The following is a 21,896-nucleotide window of genomic DNA, read 5'->3' as shown; positions in this document are numbered from 1 at the left end:
GGGATGAAGGACTTATTTCCAGTGTGTGACACAGTTTCTTAGGTTTGTTTTTTCTAATGGGATCAGGAGTGGCTTAGAGTTGACAGGGTGCTGGGTCCGCCCCTGGGGGCCTCTCCCAACACCGACCTGAGACGTCGGTTCACGCTTGCGTTCACTTTTACTATGAGGACACAGGAGCTTTTGGATGGTAGTAGAATATACGTAAAGTACCGCTCTTACTTAGAGTATTTACGTTTTCTTTTTCTTGCTCTGTTAGGATGAGCTAGCATATTTTGTTGATGTGTAGATACAAACATCAGTTTTGAAAAGTTCTCTCTTTGGCACTAATTTCCTGCAGTAAGTGTCAGAGAAGGGGAATCTTTACCTTTTTTCAAGCCTTCGTGAATTGGCGAGCCCGGTGAGGGGCTGGCTTTTGCGTTTCCAGTTGACTTTACGGTTACGGCTGCACTGGGGCCCGCAGGCCTTGCAGAGGCCCCAGGTGGCGTGGTCAGCAGGTGGGGCTGCAGGCTGTTCTCTCCCTTTTGGAACCACCATCCCACGTTACATCAGCTGTAAACCTCTGGGAATGACTGCAATTTGGAAAAGCAGGAAGTGAGACATTTTACAGGCTTTGAGCTAAGGACTCTTCCTAGTCCCTGACTTGACTGCTGCCTTTTTGTGTCTGGCACGGGTCTTCTGGGGTCGAGTCGTATGACACGTGGTACCCACGGAATGTACTCCTTTGCACGGGGATGTAAGTGTGGACCCACCAAAAGGCGTCCGTTATCAAAACCAGAGTAGAGGGAGCACTGTTCAGTTTGATCACTCACATCTCCAAGCAGCTCCGGGTGTCCTGCCTCCCCTCACATCTGTAGGGATGCCCATGACCCCCCGTGCTTGTCCCCATCTGTCCTCTGGCCCCAGGGTTGGCCGTCCTGCCTGCACTTCCAGCCAGAGACAGTTGAGATGTCCTCTCGGGAGCTCACTTCAATGCCTGCAGAGCTTGCTCCTGGGCTGGGAGGTGACTGAGTTTTCTGGGATGGTTTTCTTGATCCTTTTAACCCGATTCTTTTCTGAACATTAAAAGCAACACTCAGAAGTGCTGTTCTCAGGAGCGTTGCTGTTCTTTCCTTGTGTCGCCTTAAAAAGTCCACGTGGAATGTTTTCAGTGGATTGTCACTTAAACAGAGGCTGTATTTCTTAAAATTACGTGACCACATATTTCACATTACTATGATGTGGAACACACTTTGGAAAAGCCTATCTTAGGGCATATTTTCATTTATAGGAACTCAGCACAAATTCTTTAGTAAAGTATGTTAGACTCTCACATCTTTCATAATGTGAATAATTCACTTACCTATATGGGTAATTTGAATTTTCTGTGTTGGGTTTTCTTAAGGCAAGACGTAGCGGTATAGGCTTCAACATTACTGGCTTAGTTCTGCAGTCCAGTTTCTCTGGGAGCTGGGGGAGAGTTTATTTTTCCCTTTTCATTTTCTTTTACCAGGTTTTGTTTTTTTTTTTTTTTTTTTTTTTGCGATACGCGGGCCTCTCACTGTTGTGGCCTCTCCCGTTGCGGAGCACAGGCTCCAGACGCGCAGGCTCAGCGGCCATGGCTCATGGGCCCAGCCGCTCTGCGGCATGTGGGATCTTCCCGGACCGGGGCACGACCCCGTGTCGCCTGCATCAGCAGGCGGACTCGCAACCACTGCGCCACCAGGGAAGCCCTTACCAGGTCTTTGTTACCGGGTGTGGGATCTTTAGTTGTGGCACGTGGGATCTAATTCCCTGACCAGGGATCGAACCCGGGCCCCCTGCTTTGGGAGCACGGAGTCTTAACCACTGGACCACCAGGGAAGTCCCCTATGCCTTTTTGAGAAAGTAGGGTTTCAGATGTTACACTTCACTGTAAGATAAAAATCTGTAGTCAAATGGGTCCCCTTGAGATTTGTGCTGCATTATTTTTGCTGGGTAGAGAGAGAGCTCCCAGATGGAAGGTCTGTTTTAAGGTTTTCCTCATAAATTTTTAGAAAAGACAAAAAATGAACCCTTTTCTTTTTTGGTATTTATGTTTATTTTCACTTTGTATTATGAAATTTCTTCATTATATTAGGAATTTTAACATAATAGGATTTACTTAGTGGAATTGGGGGGCTGTATTATTGGACTAGCTTTTAGTGGCCCAAGGTGTACCAATTTGCATGAAAAGTAATTTTAGAAACCTTATATAACAAACTGTTTTCCTAATAGTGGGAATTGTAGTGTGTACTATTCTTAGAAATAATAGAAATGTTTAATTGGAAAAATTTGGAATGTCACAGGAATTTCAACTCTTGGCAGTTTCTGTCTTATGTATTTCTGTCATCAGCTGGAATTGAAATCCAGTGCTTTTTATCTGAAATGAGCTAAATCCTTATGTATTCAAGTATTTTCCACCTGACTGTAACTCGGGGAGTGAGCCACTTCAAGACAGCCTGGTGGGGACAGTGCCTCGGCTCCTCTGCGTACCTTGCACGCAGTCAGTGGGGCTGGACTTTGACCTTGTGGGCTGTGGGTACAGAGACGTTCCTGCAAGTGGCTCTACTATAATAAAACTTATACTTAGGTTAAAACCACTGCTGCTCTTGAGAGATGCCCGTGTAGACTGTCCTCTAAAGCAGGGGTCCCCAACCCCTGGGCTGCAGACCGGTATGGGTCCACGGCCTGTTAGGAATCGGGCCGCACAGCAGGAGGCGAGCGGCGGGCAAGCAAAGCTTCATCTGCTGCTCCCCGACTGCTGCTCCCCGTCGCTCCCGTTACCGCCTGAACCATCGCTCCCGTTACCACCTGAACAAACCCGCCCCCCGGAAAAATTGTCTTCCATGTAACTGGTCCCTGGTACCAAAAAGGTTGGGGACTGCTGGTCTAAAGGGAGGCGCCTGATCCCTCTCCTCCCCAGCACCGCTGCCTCCTGTGGAGCTTGGTAGAGTCATCACCTCCCCTGTTTTTTAGATTCATTTTGTTTTGTTTCAGTTGCTATAAAAAGAGACTGACAGTTGAGGGAGTCACTGGTCATTAAGCTTCCCCATGGGTGGCCGATGACTCCAGTCTGTACCCAGCTGACAGTATTTACACGTGCGAATAAACTCTGGCATTGAAAATATCTGAAATTAGCTCAACATGGGTAAAATATCTGAGAATGCAAAGTTTTTGGTTTCTTTCATTTTTGCCTTAATTTTCATATGATTTTAACTTCATCCCCCAAATGTGAACTTAGGTACTTTCTTGTCTAAAGAAAATAAGACATGACATCTAACAAAAACTTTTTTTAAAAAAGTTTAGAGATTATAATGATTGCTTTAAAGTTACGACATTTTCATATGCTTCTCTTGCCAAATACCCAGAGATCTAAATTCTAGATCATATGCTTACGAAGGTGAAAGTAACTTTGAATTTTATGTCGTGCTGTTGACAGTTTTCTTTATGCTAAGTTTTAAAGAGAAAAAGTGTTTTGACGGTGTGATACTTTTAACTGGGTGGTGGTTCGATTTAACTGTTGAATTCTGTGCTTGGTCAGAGACACAGCGTGTGTGCAGGCTTGTGCTGGAGGCGGGCGGCAGGTAGGGATGGTTGGCAGACCTCTGCGCTGGGCTGAGAGTCTGTCATTCCTGGTCTTGGTCTTTAGCCCTCGTCCGTGATGAGGAGGAGGAACAGGGATAGCAATGACTGCTGGCCTGGGGCACCGCAGGGGCCTCAGAACTCGAACCTGAACTCCCCCCAGTTTACAGCCCCTTCCCCACATGCCTGGGAGTCTGCTTCTGTCTTCTGTTCGCTTGGGTAGATTGAAAACAGTTTCATTTGGGGAAGTGTAGAGACTTACGTAATTTCTGGCAATAGATGGTTGATATCTGAGGTTACCATCAAACCAAGGCTGACAGTGTGAACTCCCCATAAATTGCCCCGTTTCCGATTTTCTCAGCTCTGTTTGCCCAAAGACTCTGCTCAGATTCCTAGAGACTGGAATGGCAGCCGTGGTCTCAGAAATGTGATCTGACTGCAGTGGTTATGAATCAGTGGATGTTTGTCTTGTCATGGAAATGGGCAGAGGGCATGAGTGGTGGTGCGCGGCAGCTGCCGGGTGGGCGTGTGCACCTCGCACACGTGGGCACCGTGTGGAAAGATCTTGGGAGTGTCTCTGTGTCAGCGGCTGAGGAGCCACCTCCTTCTTGCTCACCTTGGCTTTAGAGGTAGGTAGTGGATATACAGTAATTTAGTTACTGATCCCCGGTGATACGTTTAAAAGTTGTTTGAAATTCGAGATAGTTTTGAAAAGTAAGAGGAGATTTAATATTTCTCCATTTATCCTTTTTAAATTCCTCATTGAAGAAGGGCTGATTAGTAACTAATAAAAATAAGGACTTAAGGAAATTAGTGCATTTAAATGCCTCTTTGTTGTGAGCTGATTGCTTCACTTTTCGTTGAGGTGACCCAGAGCAGCATCGTCAGGTTATTCACACAGATGGACACCTTCCCGACTGTCGTTACAGCCTCACTGAGACCTACACGAGGCACGTCAGGACCTGACACAGGTGTTGGCAGGACCCCCTGAGCGACGGCGAGCAGTGAGCAGAGTGGGGAGGGGGCAGCTGCCGGGCAGAGCCTGGCTTTAGGAGGTGGTAGTGACAGCGGGAGGTTAGTCTTGGCTTACGTTACACACACACACACACACACACACACACACACACACACACACGCGCGCACATGTATCTGCACACACATCATGGTCTGTGCAGCCTGTAACACTTCTGGACAGACACGTTTACACGTGCATGTATATGTTTCTGCACACACGTCATATTCCGTGCAGCCTGTGTTACTTCTTTTGGGAAATCCACGCGGTTCTGAGGCACATTTGCACACGACCTTGGGCTGTCAGGACCCTCCGGCACCTGTTGTCCAGCGTTAGGGGAGTCATCCCACGCTCTGGTGGGAGAGACGCTTCGGGTGGACTCCTCGTTTTACCGGCGAAGGAGACGTGCCTTCTCAGTCCCGGGACCATCCCCATAGACCCAGGCCGGGCCCACTGGCTCCAACTTTGCAATTTAGGGCCAATCTACTAATGAATTTAAGAGTAAAAATCTTGTAGTTCCTAATATATTTCTGACTTTTATCTTATGAATAGGGCTTGTTTATATCATATTACTTTCAGAACTTATGAACAGATGTTTTCCTTTTGGAAGATTTAAAAAATAAACCTTTGAAATTCTTTACTTCCCAATTTTTATGCACAGAATCACGTCACATTGATACTGGGACATTGGCTGTTAATTGATGAGCATGTAAGCAGATAAACTATTAGACTCAGAAAAACTTGAGGGGGATCACTCCCCCCCTCATTTAAGTGGAATACGTTCCTCTCAGATTTCTTTAAATTATTGATATAATTGCAGCATTCAAATCTGACTTATGGTTGACTGTTACATTGTTTAGTAAGAATGAAATCACGACCAGGTTTCACAGAAAGGAAATCAGAGTCTTGACCCTTGATACTGCAAGTGTGAAGTTATTGTATCAACCTTACTGATTTTAACTTCATCTTTAACTGTCATCTTTGAATAATCTGTGGAAAAGGTTCTTATTAATTCGGTTAATAAAATGCTGAGGAGAATTTAGCCTAGTAATAGCAGTGCTGTTTTGACTCACCCCTTGGAGCCCCTCTCTGTGGCCATGGCAGGCACGTCCCCAGAGCTCTGGCATGGGTGCTGTTGGTGGTGGGAGTGTTGGTGTTAGGACAGCGCCTGGCCCTGCAGCGCACCTGTGTCCTCCGCCAGCGCGGGCTGTGGGGACGTTGTCACGCGACCCTGTCGCGTGTTCTCTTGTGGGAAGCGGGACCTGGCACGTGGGAGGTGTGCAGTCCGTCGAGGAAGCAGTTCTGTGGTTCAGGCCCGTCGCGAGGTGAGTTGGGAAGCTCTCGACTAACCCTGGAGAGAGCGACTGGAGAGAAAATAACAAGTGAGACGGAGGCCCTGCATGCTATGTGCGTTACCTGCTTTCTTCCAGGAGCAGTTGGACTTTAAATCCTGAAAAATTATGTGTGATGCAAAACTGACTTTTCCTTTGAATGTTTTTTATCTCAGGGTCTGCTTTTTTGGGAGCCGGCCCTGAAGGACTCTCCAGAAGTGTGTTTCATTTGGAGATGAGTTTTGTTTCTCATTCAGGAATCAGAGATCTTGAAACACAGGAGATGTGAGTCTCTAACTTCTGAAGAGCACTCTTGATCGGAAGGGCAGTGCTCACTGAGATCCTGGGTGTTGCCGAAGACTTGTTACTCTGTGGGACGTTTAGCTTGAAAGACACAGCTTGGAAGCCAGTGGTCAGGAAGGAAGGCGGTGGCCTGACCCCTTGCAAGCAGCACCAGTCACAATGGGTCTCCTGTGTGCGGGTGCGGAAAGGCGTTCTGGTCCGTGTGTCATGTCACATCTGTGGGACTGCACTTCACGTGCCCTGCCGCGATCCTAAGCAGGCAAGAGCCACCCGATACCTCCTGGGGTCTCCCCAAAGGTGGAAGAGCCACAAAGGTTCAGCCTGGGTCCCTGTTTCTGGAGCGCTTGCTCCTCTGGCTTGTACTTCAAGTGGGAACGTGTCACTTTGCTCCGTCGGAAGCTACGTCCTAAGAATTAGAGGTAGGAGCCCTTGTAGATGGTGCCCAACGTGGAGCCAGAGGAGTCGCTGCCTCTGTGTCTGTCTCCCAGGCTGGCATTTTCCACATCATATATTTCCTTACTTTGCCGGAAAATTTCGGCAGATTGTTACACAAAGCAGCCGTGTCTCTGTGTGGTGGGAGGACAGCTGTCAGTCCTAAAGAGGAGCGCAAGCTCTCTGGACGCTCTGTGGATTGAGGCCCACGGAGGGAGCGGAACGTTCCAGGCTGCGCAGCATGTGTGGTGAGTAGGTATCGTGCCGTCAGCTGGAGGCACACACTCGGCTGCTCTCGGCAGCAAGATAAATGAGGCAGTGGGAGCTTGGCGGAGCCGAGCCTTCCCACCCGCCCCTGAGGGACCTGCGTCGGAGGGGCCTTTAGAAGGATGGCCTCACCAGCTTCTCCCTTTGATGCCCTACAATACCTGTCAGGGTCATGATTTATTGAAAACCTGACGTCTTTCAGCATTTCATTAACATAGAGTTAGACGAGCTTTTGTGGGGACTTTTCCCACTAATTTAGCAGAATGTTAACTGAAATTTAACTTGGCCAAACCTGAGGCCTCGAGTCCACAGGGAAATCACAGGCAGCAGAGGCATCTGCCCCCAGAGCCTGGCCAATGGCCGAGCTGCTCAGACAGCGCTGTGCCTCGGCCCTAAGGGGCAGCAACACCTCGTTTCTGCTCAAGCCCTTACGGTGTCCTTGTTCTTCAGATAGGGAGTTCGGGTGGGTCATCAGGTTGCTCTTTGGGTTTACCTTCACTTCCGCCTTTCTCCCTGTGGCGCACGTGGTCTTTGATTTTAACATAGTGCCCTCCAGGTCCATCCACGTTGTCAGAAGTGGCAGGATTTCATTCTTTTCTGTGGCAGAGTAATATTCCATTGTAAATATATACCACATCCTCTTTATCCATTCATCTGTTGACAGACACTTAGGTTGCTTCCATGTCCTGGCTATTGTAAATAGTGCTGCTACGAACATTGGGGTGCATGTGTCTTTTTGAATTAGTGTTTCTGTTTTTTTCAGATAAATACCCAGGAGTGAAATTGCTGGATCACATGGTAGTTCTGTCTTTAATTGTTTGAGGAACTTCCGCACTGTTTTCCGTTGTGGCTTTACCAGTTACATTCCCGCCAACAGTGCGCAGGGGTTCCCTTTTCTCCACATCCTCCCCAACACTTATCTCTTGTCTTTTTGATGACAGCCATTCTAACAGGTGTAAGGTGATAGCTCATTGTGGTTTGATTTGCATTTCCCTGATGATTAATGATGTTGAGCAAATTTTCATGGGCCTATCGGCCATTTGTAAACCTTCCTTGAAGAAGAGTCTGTTCATATCTTTTTTTAAACTGGTTTTTGTTATTGTTGGAATGAAATTTTTTCCAGTGTTCTGATTAAATTGATTGAAAGTTGCAGTTGGGATGGATTTTTTTTTTTTAATTGTCTGCTGTATAGAGATTTTGGCAGGTTCTGTCTAACCTAGTCCATCTCTTCTGGGAGCCTTTCCTTGCTCCGTTGCCTGGAGAAGTTGAGGTTGAGTAGGAGAGGTCAGCTGTGCTCAGTTGCATGCCCAGCGGAGGTTTAGGCGGGAGGGCCAGTGAGCGGGGTACACGACTCGCAGCGTCCACATCTCCACCCACCTGCCAGGGCCTCTGGCAGGAAGAGCATGTGTCTGTTATGCAGTGTGGATGGGAACTTCCTGACGAGGTTCTGACCCTGTGTCCTTTACTTGCAGCACCGTGACCTCTGCCGTGTTCACCGTAGGAGATAATGTGGTCTCCGGCAGCGACGACCGCACCGTGAAGGTCTGGGACTTGAAGAACATGAGGTCCCCCATCGCGACCATCCGCACAGACTCTGCCATCAACAGGTGACGGTGGTGCTCCTCACATGAACCCTTAGTGTGGCTTGAAGGGGTCCTTGTGGCTTGTGTCTGCTTCATGTAAATTTGTGTTTACTTGGTAGAGCCCTGGGAAAAGTGGTTTAGACTCCCGGGAAAGTATTTTTTATTGATTCTCTAATGCATATCCAGTATTCTATAAATACTGAAACTTAGGTGTAAAATCAGGTTGGTGTATTGAGCTTTGTAAGAATAAGAATGAGCCATTTATGGCCAAAGGTTACCAAGTAGTACATACGTGTAAGTTACATGTAAGTAACTTGGCCTGTTTCCTGATGCCCTAGGCAGATAATACCTGTGGTTTGGTGGTGTGATTTGCCTTGAAGTGTGAATAGTATGAAATCCCTTACTGCATTATAATCTGTAAACTCAGAAACTTGTGCTGTCATTGTTTTGTATGTAACCTGATTTTATACTCTTTGTAGGATCAATGTGTGCGTTGGCCAAAAAATCATTGCCCTCCCCCACGACAACCGCCAGGTGAGGCTGTTTGACATGTCAGGCGTGCGGCTGGCGAGGCTCCCACGCAGCAGTCGGCAGGTATGTGCTGGGGCCGAGTCTGTTCATAGGGAGCCTGGGGTCCCGGTCCCAGCATCACTGATGGATGGGAACTCCCAGCCAGTCTGGGCGTGTCCAGTGCTCCAATAGCCCTTCAGAAAAAGAGAGAAATTAATTCTAACAGTGTATTTTCTTTAACCAAATGTATCCAAAATAACATAATTTCAACAGATAGTCGATAGAAAAATATTCATGATTTTTACACTCATTTTCTTACTAAGTCTTTGGTTGCTGGGTTTCCATTGGAAGTACTTAGTCTGTATTTGGAGTGCATAAAATTGAAAGCTGGAAACGTTGCCTGATACCTAAGCTGAGCAGTAGCTTTTAAGTTTAAACTGAGATAATCAGGCTTTCAGTTCCTGGTCTCCCAGCTGCGTTTCTCCCAGCTCCCTGGGCACAGCAGCTGAACTCACCGCCGGGCAGGCGTGTGCCGTTGTCCTGTGGGGGTGGTGGTTGTGGGTCCTGGAGGCACCTTTCCGTGGCAGTCGTGTCTCCATTTAGATGCACTTTCTCATGAGGCAGGGGTTGCTCCTGGTTCAGCTCAGACGGTGCAGTGCAGGAGCCGGTCTCGCTGGGGAGCCTGGGGCCCCGCAGCACCAGCTCAGACCTGCTGAGTCAGCATATTGGGGGGTGGGGAGCATCTGGGAACCTGGGCAAGTCCAAGTTCAGGGCCCAGTCTCAGCGCCAGGGGGCAGCAGGTGGAGCTATAGTGGACGAAGCCCCTGCTTTCAGGCAGCACCTACAGGCTCTGCTCCATGGAGCCCACACACACCCACTCTCTCCCTGGTTTCCTTCGGCCTTTTCTACATTCATAGTGGAAGCTGTGTGGTGGGTCAGCCAGTCTCTTGTTGTTTCCAACAGCGTCTGTGCCTGACCCTGCAGTCAGTGAGTGTGTCTGCACCCCCAGTCTCCTCTGCTGCTCCTCCGCCTTGTCCTGGGCAAAACCTCGCAGCGATTGCTGAGCCGCTGGCCCAGGGCAGTTTTGGAGGCAGGTTGGCAGGTAGATTGGTAGACAGGGAACACATCTCTCCTCTAAGTGGCACCAGCTTCCCAGAGATCCTCTGTCCTTCAGACAAAGCCGTGTCTTCCCTTTTGCAGCTCTTACGTGTACCGTCCCAAGTTAGTTATGAAGCTTTGTTTTCTTTGAGCACACTTCATAGACAAACTACTCACGAAATTAGAATAACTCAGGAAAGCTTCACCACCTCAACAAAACCATGAATTGCTTGTCCAGGCAACTTCACGTTTGCGAACTGCTGGGTATCACCGACGCAGCACCTAAGCTGCACCTTAACTGGATAGGGTTCTCTCTCTTAGGTGGGCCTGAGTGTTAAATAGAACAGCTGTACAGCATGTGAGGTCTGCATTCTGACCCAGGAGCCCAGGTCCCTTCATGGCTTTGAGAATCTTCTCCCTCAAGAAAGAGGGAGTTCCAAGCAGTTCTTCATGGTACTAATTCCATGGAGACAGTTTCATTTTTAATTGTCTGTAAACATTCAGCTTTGTAGGAATTGTAGAATTCTGTTGTGCTTGAATTAATTTTCTCCTAAAGTGGTAGGTGAAATAGATTTATTTATTTATTTTGCTTTCTTTTTTTTTTTGGCTGCGTTGGGTCTTTGTTGCCGCGCATGGGTTTTCTCTAGTTGCGGCGAGCGAGGGCTACTTGTCGTTGCGGTGCACGGGCTTCTCGTTGCAGTGGTTTCTCTTGTTGCGGAGCATGGGCTTCAGTAGTTGCAGCATGGGGGCTCAGTAGTTGTGGCTTACTGGCTTAGTTGCTCCATGGCATGTGGGATCTTCCCGGACCAGGGCTTGAACCCGTGTCCCCTGGATTGGCAGGCAGATTCTTAACCACTGCGCCACCAGGGAAGTCCCGAGAGTTTCTTTTACTTATAGAATTTCTGTCAGCTTTTCTGAATCCTACCTCTTTTATCTATTGTATGATATTGTAGTAACATGTTAGTATATGTATCTGCTATAAACTTTCCAAGTAATCTGCAGTATTTTTTCCAACATTCTGATATTTAACTGAATTCCTGAAGGTGGCGGGAATCAACTTGAAAGGCCATCTATTTTATCCTTGTTTTATTTGGCACCAAAGGTGTATTTCTAGCTCCTTTATTACCTGAGCCGATTATTTGTTAAAGTGGTATTTGGGGTCTTTGAGTGAATTTTATTTACTGTTTCCCACATGTCACCCAGCCTCATTTATTCATTAAAAATTTCCAAAGTGACCATTTATGTATTCTTCCTGTTGACTGTGATCTGACTCCTTTTTTTAAAAAATAAATTTATTTATTTATTTATTTTTGGCTGCATTGGGTCTTTGTTGCTGCACGTGGCCTTCTCGTTGTGGTGAGCGGGGGCTACTCTTCGTTGCAGTGCACAGGCTTCTCATTGCAGTGGCTTCTCTCTTTTTTTTTTTTTTTGGCGGTACACAGGCCTCTCACTGCTGTGGCCTCTCTTGTTGTGGAGCACAGGCTCCGGACGCGCAGGCTCAGCGGCCATGGCTTACGGGCCCAGCCGCTCCGCGGCATGTGGGATCTTCCCAGACCAGGGCACGAACCCATGTTCCCTGCATCGGCAGGCGGACTCTCAATGCAGTGGCTTCTCTTGTCGCGGAGCTCGGGCTCTAGGTGCGCAGGCCTCAGTAGTTGTGGCACGTGGGCTCAGGAGTTGTGGATCGTGGGCTCCAGAGTGCAGGCTCAGTGGTTATGGTGCATGGGCTTAGTTGCTCCGCGGCATGTGGGATCTTCCCGGACCAGGGCACAAACCCGTGTCCCCTGCATTGGCAGGCAGATTCTTAACCACTGCGCCACCAGGGAAGCCCTGACTCCTTTTCTTGAAGAAAGAATCCTGAGACGCTGGTGAGCCTCACTGAGTTCATCCGTGTTCCGACCCCTCATTTCGTGGAGGCTTCTCCACCAGCAACACAGGAGGTGTCACTTGGACTAATAGTGTTCACGGCTCTCATTTCTGTTGGGTCGCTTGGGCGTGTGAGGTTCATCTGGTCCTGCTTGGGGAGCCCTGCTCTGACTGTGCTGTGTGCTTGGTCGCAGGGCCACAGGAGGATGGTGTGTGGCTCGGCCTGGAGCGAGGACCATCCTGTGTGCAACCTGTTCACCTGCGGCTTTGACAGGCAGGCCATCGGCTGGAACATCAACATCCCGGCACTACTGCAGGAGAAGTGAGGGCACCGCTCTGAGGCTCCTCGGCAGCCAGGGACTGCGACTGCCGGCTCACCTGGCGCCGGGGAGCCGTTGCTGTGGGTGGTGGATGCTGAGCGGGAGGTGTGTGCTCTCTCCAAGCTGTACCCAGCCTGCATGAAGCGTCCAGAGTGTGCCCTTGTTGTTTATTTCTGTGTTGTGTGTGTTGGCATCACAGGCCGTAGAGGTGGAGCCCCTCCCGCGGCTGTTGGTGTTGAGTCCCTGGGTGTGTTGGGGTGACAGGAGAGCGTGGCGTCTGCGCAAGTGAAACATGAACCCTGTTCTCACTGGGAGGTGTCAGTGGTCTCCACGTTTCTGGAACGATGATCCGCTTCTGCCTTGTCCTGGCAGGAGCGAGCAGGGACCTCACGCTCAGGTCTGCGTGGGGTTCCAGCCTGTGTTAACTCGGCTTCACATCTGTGTTCTGTTACAGTTCTGTAAAATCAACTTGGATTTTAGAAGTTAAAAAAAAAAAAAGCATAGAATGTTGAATTTGCAACATTTGGATAGTTTATTTTGAAAAGAAAGAGTTTCTGCTCTTTTTATAGAAAATCATTTCAATCTCCTGAAGTCTCATGCTAGCAAATTCTAAAATATAATGATTCTAATCACTGATTCCAGGTATTAAGCAAAATTTAAAGCACTTTAGTTTATAGCTATGGTTATAAACAGTTTTTAGAAGTTTCAAATGACTTATCCATTGAATGTGACTTGACCTTTCTAGAAGGCCCTACTACCTGAAAACAAACCTTATTTATTTTCTACGCCTTGGGTTTGCATGTTTCCAGGTGGGTTCACTTTCTGGGTGGTATTTGAGAGCCAATAATGCAAATAAATGAGTACTACCTCAAAAACAAAGTATTTGGAAAACTTGGGGTGTCACTGTTACCTGGTTCATGCACTTTTTGATCTAGAGCTGGAACATGAGTTCGTTCAGAAGGCAGGAGAGGCCAGCGCAGCCCACGTACCTGAAGAGGAAAGGCTCCTTCCTCACTAGCTGCCAGCTCCCAGGCGGCGGGTGGCTCTCAGTGGCCCCTCTGCCAGGGAGTCTGTCAGTCTCGCCTTCTTGGGACTTTCTACCTGGTGTTCGTGAGCCATATTTCTTGTTGAGTTACAGTCTGATAACGAGACATCTCAGTGCCCCCCTCACATATGTAACCCTTGGAGGCCAGCGCTGGGACAGGCACCGGAGGGTGACATTGGAAACGATCGTCATGGCCCAGTCCTGGTCACCGCTTCCGTTTTGTGGTGTCGCGGGCAGAGCATCCCTAGAGATGGCGCCTCGCCCATGGCTCCTTTGCCTCAGGGCCTGCAGTAGACCATCTCAGGCCTCTTGCCCTGGGTTGTCGGGTCTGAGATGACTCCTGTCTGGGCAGGAGGGTGGGGCCGGGGAGAACCAGAGCAAGGGACAGACAGCAAGAGTTTTAGGGCAGCTTTATAACAACAGCAGCTCAAGAGCTGGTTGTTAAGAGTCTGACATTCCCCAACGCCAGGGTCAGGATGGCGCAGGCTGCCGCCTGCCCTTTTGGGGTCTCCACAGCAGGGCTGTCCACACATGTCGGCTCCTCTTCTGCTTCAGTCTCATGCCTGAGTGTCTTAGAATTACCTTTGGAAACGCTGGGAAATGTCTGCAGGTCGCTAAGCCAGATTTTAGAACCAGATCTCTGCTGGATTAAAAAATTGGAAGCGTGTAAACGTGTATGCTGCCACGTGGCCTGTGCAGACGAGGCTCTGCTCGCAGCCATGTCTCCCTTGCCCCCTCCCCTTTCCTCCCCAGGGCTCTGCCCTTCTCAGGAGCAGGACCCGCAGCCATGGCCAAGAGGGACGTCTTCAGGCATCGTGAAGGAGATGGGGGTAGTGATTGTGTGTGTGTGCACGTGTGAGTGTCTGCGGGTTTGTGCATGTGTGTGCCTGAAATGAAGTTGTGTGACCAGCTGCCTTGATCATATCTGAAATAGTGTTTGGAAGTGGAATTGGTTTTTTCCATGTGCCAACATGTCCAGAATTTCATTTAATAACAGAAAGAGATGGGTGGTTACTGAAAACTGTGTGTTGATGGAGAATTTCACAAGAGGTATGTTGTTGGATGAAGGGCGCCCTTTCTCAACCACTGCACATCAGCTTATGCAGAGCCAAAATTCTGTACCTATTTTGGAATCTGAAGAATCCTATGTAAGTCATCTGTTGCTTAAATCTGTGAAAAAAAGCTTCTTTTGGGGAGAAGGTGTGCATTTATCAGTGTTGTGTAGAAGCAGTTGTTTTCATTGTGTTGATGTAATTGTTTTTAAGTGTTCAGTGTCTTCAGTGCAGTATGAAATTCATTAAAAATCCATGTTCTGTAACTACTGTTGTAAAAGTGTTGTTATTAGGAGTCTCTTTTTTATTATTTTGCCTTTTTTTCATGTTTTTGCTTTGGTAAAGCATTGTTAATGGCTTTTGAACATCACAATGATGTAGAAGGTAAACAAATTAATTATAGTATTGCCCACTTAAAAAATTTTAATTTTAGACTTAAAAGCTCAATTGTGTTATATTTTCTATCTGTTATGCCATAATTTAATGATCCACATTACACTTCTCCATTCCTGCATCACCACCCCAGAATTTCTGAAGGGAGTTAACAATTTGACAAAATACAGGCATTTGCCAAAGTTCCTCAGAGTTTCATAAGACGCTTGTCCTGTTCTTACTACAGTTAAGCTTGTTTGAAAGTTGAAAAAAAATTGCGGTAAGAGAACATAGGCCTGTTTTCCATGAGAGAATAGGATTGGTTGTAGCCGCCTGTTCACCGTTCTGTTCTCACGCATGTGGATGGAGCTGTGCCTGTCCTGGGAGCCCCGGCAGGTGGCAGGACTCTGCCCTGCATTTCTTGCCTGCCCCAGCCCTGCCTCGGACCAGGAGGCCTCGCCGCCCACCTTGCGTGGGCCTCGGGGGCACGTTCATTCCCCAGAGGGCAGAAATTCTCCACGATTACTCCCTTACCTTCCTCTTCAAAAACATGTGAGTATTGTCTAGATTTCCTAATTATATCTTCAGTTACATTTAAAAGTTTGCATATTAGTGTAAAGAATTAAGAAGGCAAGACTTGCTTTGATTTCATCAGAATGCCATTAAGACGTGTCTTCTTCATTATCCATAGGTTTTCTGTTTTCCCTTAATAAGTTAGAAGTCAAGGAAATTATTCCAAAAATTGGGAGCACCTCTGTTTTATGTGCAGCATACGATATGTAGTCCATATCATGGGAAGAGGCTGAAAAGGAAATCATAAAAATGCTGTGAGTTTAAAATCAAATTTATTAAAATGGTGTTTAAGCAGCTTTTGGTCAAAATGCAAGTAGATTGAGCAGCCCTTTGGCGCCCTGAGGGCTGTGTGCCGTGTGGGCTGGGGCAGAGTCACAAGGGGCTGCTGCAGGCAGTTTGGTCCAGGAGGCGTTTCCAGAGAGATGACATTCAAACTGGAGCCTGAAGTTTGACGAAAGTGTCAGGAAATGAAGGGGGGGGCGAGAACAAGTGGGGGAGGGCGCCCCTGATGGAGGTGCTTGAACAGGCCTTGGGAAGAGCGGGTTTACTCCACATGCGCCGGGCACTTCGGCATGATGGGGCGGGTGTCCGGTTCCACGGGATTTGTGCTGAGGGGTGAGCTGGGGCAGCAGGGTGGGGAGGGCAGGGTTCTTTATCCCACAGTCAGGACGATTCATGGGCTCCCGTCATTGCGAGCACACAGGCATCCCGCGATACCTAAAGGACGCTAAAGTGTGTGACAAGAATCCACCCCCCCAATGGTATGGGAACGTGTTGGGAAATTTCAGCCTTAGTTTAGAGACTGAGGTTTGTTACTCCCTACTGCTGGGCCCCTTGTCACCACCGCTGCACAACCGTGTCCTCCCACCTGGGTGCCAAGCGAGCCGTCGTTTTATGCTCCACTAACCCAAACGGGGCTGTCAGGATCCCTCCTGGGAAATTTTGGAACTAGAACTGAGAAAGTCTGTCTCTCTCCAGTAGTTCGTCTTCGTGAAAATAATGCCAAGTGCTTCAGAGTGTGAAGGGAAAATAACTAGAATTCTGTGCTCGGCAAGACTTCCTTGAGGAATGTGTGTGCGATGATGGCTTGGGGAATAAACAAAAGCAGTTTTCACCAGTACTCCTTCCCTAAGGGTACTTCTCAAGGAGGAGCCGTAAGAAGAAAAAGTCATGAAGGAATGGTTCAAAATGGGCCAGTGCGCCAGTGGACATCTGTGCCAAATTACACCTGACCGGAGCTTGTGGTTTAAATGTCCATTTTTGTTTGGCTGGGGGTTTGAAAGATTAAGTCTTTAAGTTATTAAATATTTATAGAGACATTTCAAGGGTAACCACAAAAAAAAAAAACACTTTAGAAAGGTAAAAAAAATGATTAAAAGTTACTGTAGGGGGCTGGGAAATGTAAATAAGAACTGGGCAGAAGTGAATTTTTAGTGTATTTCTTTTTGTAGTTTTAAAAGTTTCAGAACCATTGAAATATATCACCCAGTATCTGAAAAGTTCTCATTTTATGCTAGCAACAAAAACATAAGGTAGCTATTGGGAAAAATGTGACAAAAATAAAAAGAGGCTTGAAATCATCCATGGGAATATTTTAAAACTTTAACGTAGACATTAAAAAAGACAAATACAGTGACCATCATGTTCATTGATAGGAAGAGTCAATATTGTAAAAATGTCAGTTCTCCTCATACTGGCAAGTAGATTCAATGCAATTTCAGTCCAAATCACCCAAGGGATTTTTGAAGAATTGGACAATCTGGTTCCTAAATTTATTAGAACAAAGGCCAGAGTTAAAATGCTCAAGAAGAGAAAAGAGGAGGTGAGAAAGGAGAAGGAAAAAAAAAAGTGATTTACCTCAAGCCTGGCAGGGCTATAGTAAATACACGGAGGGGTTCACACAAGGATGGGGAATTGACCAGTAGAGCAGAAAGAAATCAAAATCGATTCATGCATATATGAAAACCTGAAATATTTCAGCTCATATAATTACAGATCAGTGAGGAGAAAGTGGTTATTTAATTAATGGTTTTAGTACTACTGGTTATTCATGTGGAGGAAGGTAAGGAATTTGGATCCCTACCTCACACCAAAAGAAAATCAATTCCAACATTATATGTTAAAGGCAAAACACTAACATTAAAAAAAAGAATATTTTTATGACTTTGTGTTTATTAAACAACTACCTAAAAATGCGTTGATACCAGAAAAGATTGATACATTCAACTACACTAAAAATGAAAAGATCTGTGTATTAAAGGACTCCTTATAAGGGTGAAACAGTAGGGCCACAGAGTGGTTGCAACGTATAATTCACAAAGGGTTAACATCCCAGACAGCGCACAACAGAATCCGAGAGAATGGCGGAACTGGGTAGCAGATGTGAATAGGTACGTCACAAGAGAGAGAACATAAATATTGTTGGTTTGGATATGAAGGGATATGGCAAATCAGAAACACTCTCTTGTAGGTCTGGACATGTGCAGTCACTCGGTGTGTAGTAGGGACAGTTTATTAAAGTGTCATGTCGGGAGTCCTTGCCTGTCTATTGAAATGAAGATTCCTGGGTCCAACCCCAGAGCCACTGACTCAGAATTTCTTGGGTTAGGATTTAAGAAGCTGCATTTTACACAGGCTTTCGTTTGTTTAAGCTCCTGTGCAGTTTGAGAGCTGCCGTCCTGGAGAACCTTTTGCACTTGTGCACCAGGGGACATATGCAAGGTCGTAGCACCAAACACGGGACGACCCAACACACATCAACAGGGACTGGCAAGCAAATCATGGTACGTCTACACAGCAGAATATTACGTAACAGAAGATGAGTGACCCACATGCAGCTACGTGCAACTGTTGATATGTATGAAACCTTGTGAGGCACGAGTCAGCCCAGCCACACACGTGTGATCATGGCTAAGTATTTCATGTGATGAAAACCCAGTGTTCCAAATGGTCGTCTCTGGGCCAGGAGAGGGGGTGGGGTGGGAGGAAAGGGTGGGATCAGGAAGAGCCCGGAGTTGGCAATGTCCAGTTCCTGATTTGGACAGTGGACACACAAGTGTGTGTTCCAGTTTTCACACTTCATTATAACTTAAGTATCTCTACAAATATTCCTTTAGTGTATCTAATATCATATAATCAAAAGAGTAATATAAACAATTCTAAAGAGAAAGTGTGTGCTGTTCCAGAGATGGATCAAGTGAATGCTGGTAAGATGGGGAAATTTGAGGTAACATTTTTGACTATGTCAGTCTCAAGCTTATTGCATAACCCTATTTTCTTTTTTCGCTTACAAACATGTAGTTTTATTCTAAAATGTCTGATTTTCAGTCAGTGTGTACCTTCCATGGGAGGGAACGCAAAGCCAATTTTGTTCCAAGATAATGTTCTTGAAAAAAAAAACTGTCACCAAGGAAATTGTCAAAAGGCAGAGTGTTATGCTGTCAAAATTGGGTTGTTGTCGAATACATTTTGGAAATCCTGGCTTTAAAGTGGGAAATGTAATAAGGATTTCATTTACCAGGTGTGATCGTAAAACAATAAAAGTTTTCTTATGTTGCTCATAAAATGGGGACTGAAGGTAATTTCAAATCTAGGAGACAGTCCAAAAATTGTGTTGAGCAGGGGCCACATGTCAGAATAAGAATTTTTATTCTCACAGTCTGTTTTGGGTAAAGCAGCATTTATTTGGCTAGGTGGATAAGTTCTGGTATATTTGCTGAAATATAACCAGTTTATAAATATAATGTATATGCATTACTAATATCTTCTAGCTCTGAATTGATTCTCAATAAATAAAAATGTCCTACTGGTGAACTTTTAATTTTCTTTTTCAATGATAAAATTAATTGTATATATTCTATAATCCGTCTCTAGTGTTATATGAACCTGATTTTCCTTTTTTAAGAAAAGATTTTATTGTGGTTTGTGTAAAATACACTGAACATATTTTGACATATTCTCCTACGAAATCACCACCACAATCAAGGTAGTGCAGTTATAACCCAAAAAGGTTTACTCATGCCTGTGCATTCCCTGCCTCCTGTGCCTCCATACCCCCATCCGTGTAGCCACTGGTCTTCTTCCTGTCACTAAAGATTGGTTTGCGGGACTTCCCTGGTGGTGCAGTGGTCAAGAATCCGCCTGCCAATGCAGGGAACACGGGTTTGAGCCCTGGTCCAGGAAAAGATCCCACATGCCGCGGAGCAACTAAGCCCGTGCGCCACAACTACTGAGCCCGCGTGCCACAACCACTGAAGCCCCCGCGCGCCTAGAGCCCGTGCTCTGCAGCAAAGAGAAGTCACCACAATGAGAAGCCCGCGCACTGCAAAGAAGAGTAGACCCCGCTCGCCGCAGCTAGAGAGAAAGCCCGTGCGTAGCAATGAAGACCTAATGCAGCCATGAAGGAAGGGAGGGAGGGAGGGAGGGAGGGAGGACGGAAGGGAGATTGGTTTGCACTTCCCAGAATTTTATATAAATGCAGTTACATGGTCTGTACTTATTTACTTATTTTTGCCTTTCATTCAGAAAAATTGTTTTGAGATTATTTTGTGTTATTGCCTGTATCAATAATTTATTCCTTTTTATTGCTGAGTAGTATTTCATGTATGAATGTGTCACATTGTTTATCCATTCAGTTTCTGGCTGTTACAAATAAAACTGGTATGAACATTTATGGTAAGTCTTTGTATTCACATATACTTTCAGTTTTCTTGGGTAAATACCTAGGAGTGTAATGGCCGGACCATATGGTTAGAATATTTTTAGCTTTTTAAGGAACTTCCATGCAGTTTTCCAAAGTGGTTGTACTGGAGACTGGTTTCTGCTCTGAGGGAGGGAGGACGGAAGGGAGATTGGTTTGCACTTCCCAGAATTTTATATAAATGCAGTTACATGGTCTGTACTTATTTACTTATTTTTGCCTTTCATTCAGAAAAATTGTTTTGAGATTATTTTGTGTTATTGCCTGTATCAATAATTTATTCCTTTTTATTGCTGAGTAGTATTTCATGTATGAATGTGTCACATTGTTTATCCATTCAGTTTCTGGCTGTTACAAATAAAACTGGTATGAACATTTATGGTAAGTCTTTGTATTCACATATACTTTCAGTTTTCTTGGGTAAATACCTAGGAGTGTAATGGCCGGACCATATGGTTAGAATATTTTTAGCTTTTTAAGGAACTTCCATGCAGTTTTCCAAAGTGGTTGTACTGGAGACTGGTTTCTGCTCTGACATGTAAAGAGCTTGGCGATTGTCTCTCCTTCCCACATAGCAAGATAAAAAGGTGAACAAACAAATCATTGATATTTCTTAGGTCTCGTAGAGGACTGTGGGTCAGAGGGCAAACCACTGCTCCGAAAACTGGAGAGACAGACGGGCGATTCAGAGAATCACAGCTTCCGAGAAGCAGAAGCTTCTGGAGCTGGACGAGTCGGTCCCTTAAGTGGTAACCTGATGATGAACTGCTGAGAGTGGGCTGGCTTGAGATAAAGACCCCAGGGGCCACCGCACTTCACCGGTTAGGTTTCCAGGAGCTCCAAGTTCCCATCGTGAAGATCAGAGGAAAGTTCCCTCACCTTTGGTCATAAGCCCAGAGCTAGCTCCACCACAGACGCCTCCTCGCCAAGGGAGACGCTTCCCCAGAGGTGTGTCTGACGTGGGGAAGTATGACTCGGCCCCAGCCCCCTCTAGCCCTCCTGTCCCTTGTGAAGGTCACAGCCCAAGGTCCCAGGCTCACTGAAAGATGGACCTAATCACAGGTCTTCAGAACACTTCCCATCTCCCGGCCTGACCACCGCATCAACCGGCTCCTGTAAAATAGCAGTGGACTTGGACATGGCAGAGATGCTAGAGTTATCCAGCCAGGATTTTAAAACAAGTGTGATTAACATGCTAAGGGTGAACAGTGTGCAAAAAGCGATGGGAATGTAAGCAGAGATGTGGAAACACTAAGAGAATCAAAACCCCCGGGACAGACATGAAAAATGCCTTTGAGGAGTCTTTCAGTAGACTGGACCTCAAGAAAGCTTCAATATGGGTCAATAAAAATGTCCCAAACAGGAATGCAAAGAGAAAAAAACTGAAAAAAACAATATCCAGGGGTTGTGGGACGATTACAAAAGGTGTGCTATCTACATATGGGAACACCAGGAGCAGAGAGAAAGGAGCAAGGAAAAGAATAATAGTTGAGAATTTTCCAAAATTAATGACAGAAAGCAGACCACAAAGCAAAGAAGCTGAGGGGATACCAAGTGCATAAATGCCAGAAAATCAACACTTGAGCACATCATATTCAAACTGTGGAACACCAAAGACAAAATCTTGAAATGTGCAGAGAAAATACACCATACCTACAGAGAACAATGATAAGAATAACATCAGATTTTCCATCAGAAACCAAGCAAGAAAAGAGTGGAGTTGAATATTTAGTGTGTTTGTGTGTGTACAAAACAATCATGTATTATGCTCATAGATTCTGTGGTCTGGAGTTCAGAAAGGGCGTATCAAAGATGATTTTTTTCTCCTCTGCAATATCTGGAAGACTGAGGTCT

General features: G+C 46.3%; 1 protein-coding gene and 1 non-coding gene across 7 annotated transcripts in view; one reads left to right on the top strand and one right to left on the bottom strand.

The window, feature by feature from the left end:
- Positions 1 to 14,710, top strand: part of WDR37 (WD repeat domain 37) — a 56,327-nt gene extending 41,617 nt beyond the window's left edge. For 2 of the 6 annotated variants that reach the window (XM_024129572.3, XM_024129575.3), the window contains exons 12-14: positions 8,397 to 8,531; positions 8,987 to 9,101; positions 12,176 to 14,710. In XM_024129572.3, the coding sequence (XP_023985340.1) occupies positions 8,397 to 8,531; positions 8,987 to 9,101; positions 12,176 to 12,307 (382 nt within the window). In that variant the 3' untranslated portion in view covers positions 12,308 to 14,710. The remainder of the gene's footprint in view (positions 1 to 8,396; positions 8,532 to 8,986; positions 9,102 to 12,175) is intronic. The other 4 variants (XM_007102295.4, XM_007102294.4, XM_024129576.3 and 1 more) reach the window with 3 other exon arrangements.
- Positions 1,767 to 1,839, bottom strand: TRNAW-CCA (transfer RNA tryptophan (anticodon CCA)). Its single transcript has one exon. It is a non-coding gene; the product is annotated as a tRNA-Trp (tRNA).
- Positions 14,711 to 21,896: the final 7,186 nt, after the last annotated feature.

This window comes from Physeter macrocephalus, chromosome 11, assembly GCF_002837175.3.
Source record: "Physeter macrocephalus isolate SW-GA chromosome 11, ASM283717v5, whole genome shotgun sequence".
Lineage (NCBI taxonomy): Eukaryota > Metazoa > Chordata > Mammalia > Artiodactyla > Physeteridae > Physeter > Physeter macrocephalus.
Note: the sequence above shows the minus strand (reverse complement) of the source record. Positions and strands in the feature narration are given on the sequence as shown.